Here is a 13,321-nt window from a genome sequence, read left to right as displayed (position 1 = left end):
TTCCAGATGTATTTGTTTAATTCAATAGAGCATTACCCTGGGCATCTGTATTACCAGTCCAGTGAAATTATCACTATGCCACCATCTCCCCTAAAGGAACTGATTTGTCCTGTATCTAAGGGATTGTAGCCTTTTCCCCGAATGCATCCAGCAGTAATACTGAGACAAGAAGTGATTCTCATTGTTCATTAAACTATTTACTTTCATCAAAATTCTTTGTCAGGCAAGGTTGGCTGATCAAATACCCTTCCTGCTTGCTTCAACAATCTCCCTTAAAGAGAAATTGCAGGAGTATTTCACATGTAATGAACTGAGTGTAGATCAAGGTTGCCCACTATGAGGTTTAAGAGTGATTATCCACCAGGCTTTAGAGAGAGATTGTTCGAGGAACTTCATCAAAGGCACACAAGGATAGTCCATATGAAAGCAGTAGCAAGAAACTATTTTTGGTATCCAAGGGCAGATACAGATATTAAAGAGTTGGTGAAAAGTTGTTAAATGTGTCTCAGAATAAGAAATGACCCAACCAAGGTTCCTTTCATTCCATGGTCAAACTCAAGAAAACAATAGGAATGAGTACATGTCAATTTCTTTGAAGTGGAAAGGAAAGATTACTTTGTTTTGATCCACAGCTGTAGCAAGTGGACAAATGTTGAGTCTATGTCCAATACCATAAATGCCAAAACTATTGAGGTTTTGAGAGGTTGGCTTGCAATCCATGGATTGCGAGAGGTGGTGGTGTCAGATAATGATCTGCAGTTTAGGTCAGGAGAGTTTGAAATATTTCTGAATAAGAATGGAGTCAGACATACTTCAGTAACACCAGATCACCCAGCATTGAATGGTGGTGCAGAAAGAAGTGTGCAGATTATAAAGAGGTATTTGTAAAAGTATTTGCTAGGTGACTAGCTAGGCTGTAATTTCTGTGCTTCTCTTTGACACAGGCCAGACATTTTTCTGTTCTCTTGCAGAGTAATGCCACAGTCTACAACAGGTTGCTCACCTTAGGAGTTAGTATTTGAACATGCTCATTGGACAAGGCTTAGTTTGCTTAAGCTCTGAAGAAAAGTCATACAGATTCAAAATGTTAATTCTCTTTCTCTCTCCACAGATGTTGCCAGACCTGCTGTTGTTCCAGCATTTTCTGTTTTTATTTAGTTTGCTTAAGCCTGACGTCAATATCAAAGCTAGACAAAGTGATGATGAGTCATAATACACCAGGCATGAAATTTAGAGTTCAGTGCTGGTCAGAAGGTCATGGTGAAAAACCATAGAGGTGATAAGGAGAAGTATGTGATTGGAAACAAAAACAGAATTACCTGGAAAAACTCAGCAGGTCTGGCAGCATCGGCGGAGAAGAAAAGAGTTGACGTTTCGAGTCCTCATGACCCTTCGACAGAACTTGAGTTCGAGTCCAGGAAAGAGCTGAAATATAAGCTGGTTTAAGGTGTGTGTGTGGGGGGCGGAGAGATAGAGAGACAGAGAGGTGGAGGGGGTTGGTGTGGTTGTAGCGACAAACAAGCAGTGATAGAAGCAGATCATCAAAAGATGTCAACAACAATAGTACAATAGAACACATAGGTGTTAAAGTTAAAGTTGGTGATATTATCTAAACGAATGTGCTAATTAAGAATGGATGGTAGGGCTGCCACTGCTCTTCAAGAAATGCCTACCCCCTATGTGATTGGAGTTGTTGTAAAGAGACTGGGCAAATTCACATATCGTGGGAAGATTGGAGAAAGACTCTGTCAGTGTTATGTGGATCATTTGCTTGAAAGAGGAAATCTGACAAAAGGAGAACTTCATAAACCACCTATGGCAGAATTTTGCCCTTGCGGGTGCTTGGTGGGGCTGAGATAGGGGCAGTCAGGAAGCTGACCATCCCTGTGATCGACACCGCACCGCAATTTCATATGGGTGTGGAATGTGAGCAGCAGTGCTCAGCGCTGCCCATGCGGGTGGGGGGGAGGAGGGCGAGTGGGCCTTGTGCCAACTTCATACATGTGTGTGAAAGAGCGCTTCAATCTCCGAGGCTCAGGGAGATGACGCGCTGTTTAAAAATACTAATGCACAAAATAAAAATGTCGTAAAACATGTCTCCTCATGTGACTCTTAATTCAAGTTTAAAATTTTTATTTTATTTTTATTTGCTTTAGGAAACCTCATCCTACCCGTGGATGAGGTTCCCTAAAAATACAAAGGCCGCTTGGATTACTTGTCTGCCCGTCAACCATTAGGTTGAATGGACAGTGAAAAATTCAGCACAATTGGTAACTTAATGGCCTTAATAAGCGTTTTAATGGTCGGCGGACATGTGTCTGCTGACCTAACTATCTTGAGAGTGCACATTGACGTCAGGACGCTTGTCCAATATCGACGCACTTTATTTCACGCACGGCATGTCGTACACCCGCCCGCCCACGAAGGGTAAAATTCTACCCCAAGAGTCCAAATTCCTCCTACAGCCTAAAGTTAAACTAAAAAAAGAAACAAAGTTTGCTGGTGTCGCAGAATCCACCGGTAGAGCAAAGTGAGTTTGATTAAGATACATCAATCAATATCACAGTTCCAACCATTAAGTGGAGTTGGTAGTCAAAAAGTCAACGTTCAGACATGACACAGTAAGAGATGTTGAGAGAACAGAGTCAAGCTAATGGAAATAGCCAGAGAGAAAGAGAAAGAAGGCAGGTAGGTTATTTGAAGTGTGTAGAAAGGAGGAAGAAATAAGTTGTTTTTTTCATTGCTCCTTGTCAAATGATATTTTTGTTAAAGACATGCTGGTGTTAAAGAAAAAAAATGTATTCTTTACATGTAAATTACTCTGGAAATATTGGTCAAAAATGTTTCAGTGGTAATTATAGAAACAATAATAGTCTGTTAAATTTCAGGTACTGCTGATGTTGGTTTATTTTGGAAATTATGTGATGTACCATTTTACATTTTAATGCATAAGTTTTTTTTAGTACGGAGGGAATGTAATATACTGTAATAGCTGAGCATCTTGTTATACTGCCCTCACTGTTGGGGAGGTGTAAACTGAAGTTGTTATCAATGGCTGCCTGCACTTGAGTTTGTGTTAATTTTTCTCAGTGCAATACACGACAGCCATGGTGAAACAAACTGAACATTCAGGAACTTCCAAAGAATTAATTTTATGGTCAATATTTAGCAAAGAATAATAATTGTAATTAGGACCTCATTTATAAAGTGTCTTCCAATGTCCTTAAGAATTCTCAGTGTTTCACATCCAATGAACTACTTTATGTATAAAAAAAAATCATTTTTTGGGGGACGGGCTGTGGGGTGGAGAGGCCCTTGGAGTGGTGAGGAAGCCCCTCCACTTGGATCATTGAGGCCACAGTGAGGTGGTGGGGGACCAACCTTTGATTCATGCGGCAATCTCTTATGTGGATGGAGCCAATGTATCCCTCCCCTCCCCCGACTTCTTCTGCAGTAAGGCTGCCTCCATTAAGCTGGCGACATCTGCACGTGGCGGGGTCCACTCTGGTGGCAAAATACTGATTAGGTCAGAAGATCACCCTTAATTTGGCCCTTAATTATGTAAATTTATGCAAACCCATGGCACGGGTACCCAATCTGCATTCCTGTCCACCTCTGCAAAACTTCCTTAGTGGTGGCTGTCCCAACATGGCTCCCCCTTATTTTCCTGGTTACCCCTCCCCACCCCACTTGCCCACCCCCGTCTCTAAGCCTGCCACCCTGGGTAGGGAAAATTCTACCCAATGTTTCAGGTTAATGGCCATTCATCGGGATTCCTGATGAGTGGTCATTGACCTGAAACGTTAACTCTCTTTGTCCTGCTGCGCATTTCCTGCATTTTCTGTTCAAACATTTGGGCTATTGCTTGCTGGTTTACTGATATTCATGATATATACTGACCCCTAAAATGTATGCAAATTTTATCATTATATCATGTGATTTGATTTTTTTTTACACAGGTGTCTCACAATGCTGTGGAACTCTGTGAAACAGGACAATATACCAATGATGGGAAATGCTGTTCCATGTGTCCTCCTGGGGAAGGGGTGAAGACACCATGTGGAGCTGAAGACACGGAATGTGAGCAATGCATGGACAGTAAGTACACTCTGCTACATGATACCTTGTTCTGTTGTGTTCTGTTGTTAGTACAGAACTTGCCTTTGAAGAGGACTATCCACTTTTGAAGAAAAATGATTTTGGATATTTCCTGTTTACCTCAAATACAAAATATGGATGAAGTTCTTAGATATTGAAAATCCACAATCCATACTCCAATTTCTTCTCTCGTGGTAAATAATGATTCCGTGGGGGAAAAAAAAAAGCTGAACATATCTATGTTTATTTCAAAACCAATCAAATCCAGAAATAATGGCACTGAAGTTCCAGGGACCAGTGAAAAAGGAGAAAGGCTGCATCAATACATAGAGACTGGGATCTTAGATGAAACCCAGTTTCACCAAGTTTCTGCCCCATGCATAAAGCACATGAAACTGTAACTGGGTTGTGGAGGGGTGGTGGTGGAGGGTGCAATTGTGGAAAGGGAGGGGATGGGCGAGTTTTCTAGGCCACTCTCCATGCCGGGGAGTTGAGTGAGGGGGAGTCCTGAGCTACCCTGAGAATCATGCTGGTGACACACTTGTAAGGCTCATTCCATGCATTGCTGACATCCTAGTAAAGATAATGGATACAAGAGGGGATTGGTAACCTTTCTAAGACTGCCAGTAAAACATTTTCCAGTTTCTCTTTGAACTTCTGAGCTTCTGCTATCTGAGTGCCATGGTGCCACTCTAACATTCCTTGTATCTGCGGTGGCAGGTGCCTCTGACACACTCACAGATTCAGGCCGCTTGCCGACCCCAATTATGTTAATGACCGTTAATAACAATTTTAGATGAGGTCGAGGTCTAACCCTGTAGGTAGCCAAGAGTTCTGTTCCACTGCACTTCCGGCAGACCAGTGCTCCTGGAACCTGGAGATCTAGGCTTTTAATTTGCAGCCTCTAACTTCTGAGAATATTTATGCTTCTCAGAGTCAATCATAATGTAAACTATGCCCACTTTTTTTCTCTGCAGCAAATGCAGCGGAGATTACCATGCCAGAGGTGGGGGGGGTGCTCCTGAGCAACACCAGGCACTGTTGAACACAGAGTTGGCCACAACAGTGCCACATCATCTTATGAGATGGAAGGCTGCCACTAGCAGTGTAGCTACTTAATGACCTTAATAGAAGATTTTGCTTATAATCTTGGGTTAACTATTCAGGCAAAGCGATTGTTACTGAGCTTTCTTACAAAGTACATCTTGCAGCCTGAAGCTACACACAAGTCCTTGGACTATCTCATTTATTCAATACTTGGGTAAGAACTGATCAGCGATTGTTGAGAGAGGCCATACATGAAGAGAACTATTGGCCTGAATTTCATGCCTCTGCTGGTGGGTGTTTAGGTGGGAGGGGCGGTGAGTGTGAAATAGAAGGAATGGGCTTCCCTCTGGGTTCCTGCCCGCCCCAATCTTACAGGTTTTATGTTGCCCGCCCTTGCCCCAATTGAGGCCCTTAAGTGGCCAATTAGTGGCCACTTAAGGGCCATTTCCCACCCAGCTTCAGTCTTTCGGCTGGTAGGATGATTTTCTGGGTGCGAGGGAAGCCTGAAAATGATTGAGCTTAGGCCTCAGATGGGAAGTGGAAGGGGGGTGGGCTTCTCCATCAGAAGCCCCTTTGGGCCCCCCCTTCACCCACCCCGCTCCACCCTTAAGGTCTGGTGGTCAATGGATCTCCCTCCTGCACTGGCCTCTCCCCCAGCACCACAATCGCCCACTGTCCACCACCCCCCCACCCACACCACTTCCCCGCCCCCCCCCTCCACAAGCCCTTCCCTACTCTCCATGCTATGAAACCCCAAAAACTTACCTTGCTGTCCAGTCCCAAGACTTAGGTTCAGACATCTTTGTGCACTTACTCTCCTGTCCACTGCAGCTCCTGCCGCAGCAGGGACTAGAGAGCTGCTGGCTAATCTGATTGGCTGGCAGCTCGCTAAGGCGGGACTTCCTTACGAGTGAGGAGTGGAAGCCCCGCCTGCAGCCAATTGATGCTCATTCAAACATGGAATGGCTATGGGGCAGGTAGAGTCGGCGGGGATGTATTCCTTAAGGACCCTTGGTATGGCGGGAAAGGAAACCTCGCCATTCGAAGTATTCAGGCCATCGTGTTTTCAGCACGCTCAATTTAAATCAGTTGTTTTTGGCTTTATGCTGTAACACACTAAATGCTTGATTTAAAAAAAAAGGCAAGGCTATAAATTATTATTGCTGATGTTACTGAGTCAACGCTTGTCCCAAAAATAATCTTATTCCTGCTATTTTTGGTGGTTTAATGTCTCCCTTAACTCAGAAGAATTTAATATAAGTCCACTGTTTGTATGTTAACATGAATAATGCCATTTGTGCCAAATGGAAAATTGTTACAGAGCCATTTCTGCTTGAATGAGTTAATTTTCAGTTTCTGGGAGGCAGGTAGGAAAGTGGAGTTAAGGCTGTAATCAGATCAGCCATGATTTTGTTGAATGACGGAGCAGGCTTGATGAGCCAAATGGCCCAATACCACTCCTATTTCTCATGTTATTCCTTGAATGCTATTAAGAAAGATACTTCACTTTGCCTATTTGTTTGTGTGGAATCCAACTGAACAGCTAATCTGCAACCACTCTGTTCCACAACCTGTGGCATTGCTCCAAGCATATTAGAAAAATGTTGAACAATTGCACACCTGTCCGTGTGCCTCATACATGCACATGCAAAAGTCTTAACCACAGCATATTTAAGTAATTAAATGAAGCAACAACAGTGATGGTAAATAATGAGTAAACTGCTTCAGTATGGGGATGGGATCGCGCGATGTTTTGTTTGGTGGGTGCGCGCAAAAGTCGGAAGTGTGCCCATCAACAATTAAGAGGGCAATTAAACCTATTAACAGCGCAATTGTCAGTGATTTTTCGTGGCCCGTCCAACCTTAAAGTTGGCAGATGGGTGAATCGGCCAGGCGGCCTTTACACTTTCTATTAAACTTTATCCAAGGGTGGGATGAAATTTCCGTTAGGAAATAAAATAAAAATAAATATCTGGGAAGAGCATTTTTATGATGCTATGTTTTCAGGTGCTTGATTGTGATGCATGGACATTTTTTTTTGCAGCTTTTTACAGCTTGATTTCATTATTTGCAGGTTTGCAGCTCCCTGAGGCAGCTGTCTGCCTTCAGGGAGCTCCCTTGCAGCGCTCACCCTTGCCCACGGTGACGTCGCCGCCCGCTCTCTTCCTGCCCCCACCCTGGCAACGCTGAGCTTCTCAGTATGTGTTTCACTCTGGCTGGCCGTTAACTGGCCAGCCAGTGTGAAATCAAGATTGCGGGCTGACTGTGGTCCAGGGTCCGTTTCCTAGCGGCTCCCGGACTCACCGATTGCGCACGCCCGACGACAGTAAAATTCAGGCCAGTCCTGTAGAAATTATGCCCTTTTAAAAAGCACATTTGAATTATTCTGGTAAATCTGTGTATACTTATTTCACAATGTTGTGATGTTGTTGGTGCTGTCTGTTGAATGCCCTCTCAGTTGGGTGTTAAAGGTCTGACAGCACTCGTCAGAGAAGAGCAATGGAATTCTCGAACTGTTCTCCAACCAACATCAACAAAGCAGATTGTCTGGTCATTTGTCTCATTGCAGTTGGTGGGACTTTGCTGATTAATTGCTACATTTCACAACATTTCAGTTGTAACAATATGTTGAAAGTACTTCATTGACTGGGAAGCACTTTGTCATGTGTAGAGGTGAGAAGACACTGTGGCCCCGTCATTGTGGGACCCACCACAGGGGATGACTTCTGGTGAGACTGGAATATCCCAGCAGTGGACAGGGCTGGAAAATCCTGGCCTACGTGATGCAAGTTAATTTTTATATCTGCAGGAGGGAAGTGGTGATATTATTGAGGCTACAACTGGACTTTGATTTTGGTTTAATTAAGGCTGTTCATAAGGGAACCAGTTACCAATGGCGTCAAGTAGTAACACTGGGGCCAATCACAGGCTTTCAAAGCATACAAGCAATTCTATTGGGCAGGGGAATTTTTCCAATTCTAAAGACAAGTGGGCAAAAGGTAACAAGAAAAAAATCAAGAGAAACATAAGATTAGAAGAAAGAAATAGCAGAGTTATTACATAGTCATTTCGTAACGTAAGAGCAAGAGAGTAACTTGCTGAAGTCAAATTTTCAGAAACAGTGCAGGAGACATTCAACGAGATACAAGAATTCTGAACCTGTTTATTAAAATGTTGCACGCTCATGCTACAAGTTAATGTTAAGTGCTTCATCTAAGCAACATGCACTTGTTTTGCATATATTTGAAAGTTCTAGTTGGTAAAACTGTTTCTGACATCTGGTCAGGGCAATGCTTGTTTTGCACAAAAGTGGTTTATAACTTGGAATGACTGTTTGTTTGGGGCCTTCCATTTTCTCCAGCACTGTTCAATGTATTGTGTATCTTCTCACAGAAGGTTGCTTTAATTATTTTGGTGATATCAGGCGTTATTCACTGACAACTCCCACACTCTAAACTATTGGCAACGTTCCCCATATTGACTTCTATTGTCTGGAGACCACCAGGCAAGGAAGAGTATGTCCGTACATAATCAGAGTAATCATTCAGATCTAAGTGGGTTTCCTTAAGCAAAACGATGGGACAGCTGAGACCAAATGTCTGCTATTCCGGTGCCTTGTGGGACTGTCAGGATGCTTTGCATGCCCTCAAGAACCATGTGTGCAGGAAGTGCATCCAGTTGCAAGATGTCAAATTCTTGAGCTGGAGGAGCGGCTGAAGTACCGCAGCCTGCATAAAGTAGACTGAAAATTTCCTGGAACACATGTTCTAGGAGTGGTCACCCTGCAACTACAGAGAGTTCAGGAGGAGAGTAGGTGGGTGGCCACCTGGTAGAATAGGAAGAGGCAGGTGGTACAGGAATCCTCTGGGGAGCATGGCACCCTTAAGCTGGCTTTCAACACTCCATTACCAGTGAGGGTGATGGCACCATGGGAGAATGCAACCTAGAGTACATTAATGGTATTTTGGGCAAAAGATTGCACAGGAGGGCACAGAAAAATCAATGGTCATGAGGTGCTTGATGACCAAGGGAGATGGAGAAGCTTTCCTGCAAGCACCATCATGCGTTCTGCATATTGTGTTGCCCCCTCCCCCACCCCCATAATCCCCGCCCCTCCCCATGACTCTGCTGCCCAATGCCAGGGTAAAGGTCATCACTGAGATGGTGCAGAACATTTTGAAGGTGTTGAGGCTGGGGTAAGAGGAACAACCAGAAGACATGCTTTAAGAAGTTGGACCACAAAGGCTAAATTACTCCAAGTGCTACACACTAGTCACGAGTGAGTATAGGGATAGTAAAATAAAGGGACAGGATTTTCAGGTCAACGAGCGGGCATGGCGGCTGGGCCTGGGGGCAGCTGGGAAATGGCCCACCGCTCCCGATTGGCCCCCGACCGCCATTTCATGCTGGTGGCCAATTAATGGGAAGCCAGCGTGAGAGGCACGCTGAGAAGCTCAGCACTGCTGGTGTGGGGGTGGGAGGAGAGCGAACGCTAGAGTCTGCGCATGCGCGGGAGAGCGCGCACTGAAAGCTCCCTGAAGGCAAGGAGCTGCCTGAGGGGGCTGAACAATTTTAAACCAATGAATAAAGCTTTTAAAAGTCCGGAGAAGATGTACACAAAGCAGGCCCGCTCACCTTAAACAAGTATATTTGAAAAATTCTGCCCCAAATGTTTTGCTTTTTTATGTGTAATTACAGAAACCTCTTCCTGCCTGCTTAAGGCTGGGGGCATGTTGCAGGAAGGAGGCTTCAAGTTCCCAGGAGCAGGAGGAATCTGTTCAAGCTGAGCAAGTAGCACCTCAACAAGCCTGTGACCAATGACCTTGCTAGAAGTTTAACTATTATTGTGGTGGAGGGTTTATGCTAATTTGGCAGGGGGATGAAACAAGTGGCACAGAGGACAGCTAGAGGCAAATAGCACTAGAATAAAGAATAGTTTAGACATAGGAATAATGTAATATTAGAATGGATTTTAATGGAAACGATCTACATGAGGTAAAAATCTGTGCAACCATAAGAACTTCCCTTTCATTCCTATTTTTAGTGTGTACATGTTTAAGCATTTAAAGCTGTGCTGAGGTATTAAGTATCATTTCAAAAGCGTTTTCAATATGCAACTCCTGCCCTGTTCTGTACTTATATCATTATTTCTTTATAGTTATTTAACATTGTGTTGTTTCATTACTTTTTAAACAGCAGGAAGTTGAGTGGAACATCGGAGCCGAACCATTTCTTAAATTTAACCATCTGATAAAACAATCATCATTTTAGCATCTCTATTCTGACTGAGTTTACTGAGCCATCCCTGCTTTAGATAAAACTAAATTTGGGGCAGAATTTTCCCCCCATCGGGGCGGGGGGAGGTTCAGGAGTGGGTACGTGGAGGTACGCTCTGATTGGTGCCTCCATTCGTGGGCATGCTGCCATTTTACGCGGGCGGGCCAATTATGTGCACAAAAGAGCGCACTCATCTCTCTGAAGCTAAGTGCTGCCTCACAGAGGTCGGCTGCACACTAAAAATCTTAAAAACAAACAAAAAAAAAATTCCCTGACGCTGTCACATGAGTTGGGACATGTCCATCACTTTTAAATACACTTTTATTAAATTTTTAAAAACCTACATGAAACGACATCCCACCCGTGGATGAGGTTTGATGCTTTTTCCAATGCCTGCCAGGGCTCCCGGCCTGCCTGCCAACCTTAACATTGGATGGGCAGGTCCACTAGTCACCTTAATGACTTTGTCAATGGCCTCAATGGCACACAGCTGATTCGGCTGCGCCCCCGCCGACCTGAAAATTGAAATGAGGCCGGGTGACGTCGGGAGTTCCACCCGACATCATCTCGCGTCATTTTACGGGTCAGCGAGCAGGCCCCACCCCGTCCCGCTCACCGACCAGGAAATCCTGGCCCAAGGGTTTGATGGGACCACAATGTTAAAGTGACTGCAAACAGTTTTCAACATTGGTCAGACTCCAGAATCATACCTGAATTAAAACCATTCTACTTCTGTTTAGTCTAAACCCAGCTTATTTGACATTAGAGTTTTCATCTAGGATCTGACTTCATACTGCATCACAATTCTTTTCTATCTCACTGTCTCAGAGTATTATCTGTATATTTTTCCACTGTTGCTTTTTAGTAAAAATTTTAAGAACTGGAAATGTACAGTAGCTCAGTTGGTGTCGGAAAGAAAAGGATAAGATTATCTAATTGAAAAGAAAAACTTTTCTCACGGAGTGGTGGATATGTGAGCAAATTCCCAGAGAAGGTTACTGAAATTTTAATTAATTGGCTCCTATTGTAAAAGGTTCTGAACTGATACATATTGAGAAGCCAGACTTGGTTACGAAGATCTTTAACAACATTGCAGGATCTTATTTCAGGACAGACCTGGGAAGTAGATTAGTGTTTCTTAAAGTGAGAAGTCAGCAGGTGATAAGGGAAAGAAATGCATGATAGAATAATCATACTTGGGGCAGAATTTTACATTTGGCATGCAGGTGCGTGCCCAACACACCAAAAAATAAAATGACTCTCAATGACGCTGACATGTGTCCTGACGTCATTGCAAACTCGTGCGATATTTTGTTTGGTGGGTACATGCCGGAGTCGGCTGCACACCCACCAATAATTGAAAGGCCTATTGAGGCCATTAACTAGGTAACTAAGTTGCATTTTATGCTGCCGGGCGAAAAAGCTGAGCTGCCTTTACGATTTTTAGGAAACCTCATCCACGAGCGGGATGAAGTTTCCTAAAGCTAATACTGATGAAATAAAAACTTTATTTTGAAAATAAAAACATGTCCCATCTTATGTGACACAGTCACATGAGGGGACATGTTTTATTACATTTTTAATGTCCTTATATTTTTTTTAAAAAAGTGCTTCATTCTCCGTGCCTCAGGGAGATTGAAACACTCTCTTGCACGCGTGTGTGTGAAAGGGTGCTGGACTCTCCCTCCTCCCCTCACCCGCACAGGTATCGCTCAGCGCTACTGCTCGCGATCTACGCAGGGCGGGCCTTAATTGTACCGCCCGGGTGAAATTGCGGTGTGGAGCCGATCCTGGGTGATGGTCAGCTCTGCGACCACCCCCTTCCACACCCACTGAGCTGCCTGACGACTGGAAAATTCTGGCCATAGACTCTGGATTTAATGGAAATTATAGGGTGAATAGATTTTTCTCACCTTGCATTTTCTATATGTTTTTAATGCGAACTGATAACCTCCCATTCAAATTGTTAACCTGTTCTTTGACTTGCAAATGTTAACTAGGGCTCTGCATTTTTTAAGTTGTACTTTTAAAAAATCTTTGCTTGTTTCTTTGCAGAGTCATAACTTTATCTTATAAACCTCAGTACGCTGCCCCCAACTTCCAAACATGCATTCATTACTCATGCTTTCTTGCTGCCAAGAATTGCATTGTTCAGTGTCCTTGTGCTTATTCAAAGAGTATGTCAGAGTGCTGGTTACTGGAAGATGACACATGAGATTGAAGCAGTGAATGCTCTCCTGGTTGTCAGAGAGCTTATGAGCTGAATTCCCCAGTGGGAATATTATTGCTGCAGTTTGAAGAAAATAAGAAAAGCCAAGGACAAGTAAATGGCTGTCAAACTAATCAAAGTTCATTTCCATAGTTCCCTTACTCATTCTCATCAAAACAGGGAGCTGCATTTTTAACCTGCCTAATGTTTTTGCCTCCGCTCCTCATTTCAAATGGTGATTGGTCTTTGAGTTAAGTTCTTCGCAATATATTTTTTCACTGATTTAAAAAGATGAGTTTTCCTCTTAATTCTAATTTTTTTCAGGACCGTGGAGCTTGAGCTTCTCTAGCCTTTTCCCAAAGCTCATCCCCATCACACATAGGATCATTCTGCCTGTCCTGCTCTCTACCCTTGCTAATGCTTGTATATGCTTCTTTTGGGAAATGGCTTGTGTGCATAGGAAGTGGATTTTGAGGGTCAGTATGGATACTGTAGTAGGTTGATCGGTTCCTCCTTTGGCTTTTCCCATGTTACATGATCAGCTTCATATCAGCCATCATTTTTGGATTGGGTGCTTTTACAGCCGGATGCTTTTCCCCTCTAACCCTCCCCATTTATGTGGGCTGGGGACTGGCACTGATTCATGCGCAGTTACCTGCACCAGTGCCTGGGTTCGTTTGTAGCCAACAA

General features: G+C 43.7%; 1 protein-coding gene across 2 annotated transcripts in view; it reads left to right on the top strand.

Moving 5' to 3' along the window:
• The window catches only part of LOC121269222 (tumor necrosis factor receptor superfamily member 16-like), a 179,560-nt gene that overhangs the window by 25,184 nt on the left and 141,055 nt on the right, over positions 1–13,321 (top strand). For both annotated transcript variants that reach the window (XM_041173766.1, XM_041173765.1), the window contains exon 2: positions 3,960–4,098. In XM_041173766.1, coding sequence (XP_041029700.1) covers positions 3,960–4,098 — 139 coding nt within the window. The remainder of the gene's footprint in view (positions 1–3,959; positions 4,099–13,321) is intronic.

Source organism: Carcharodon carcharias, chromosome 23, assembly GCF_017639515.1.
Source record: "Carcharodon carcharias isolate sCarCar2 chromosome 23, sCarCar2.pri, whole genome shotgun sequence".
Classification (NCBI taxonomy): domain Eukaryota; kingdom Metazoa; phylum Chordata; class Chondrichthyes; order Lamniformes; family Lamnidae; genus Carcharodon; species Carcharodon carcharias.
The sequence above is the reverse complement of the archived record's forward strand: the minus strand, read 5'-3'. Positions and strand labels throughout refer to the sequence as shown.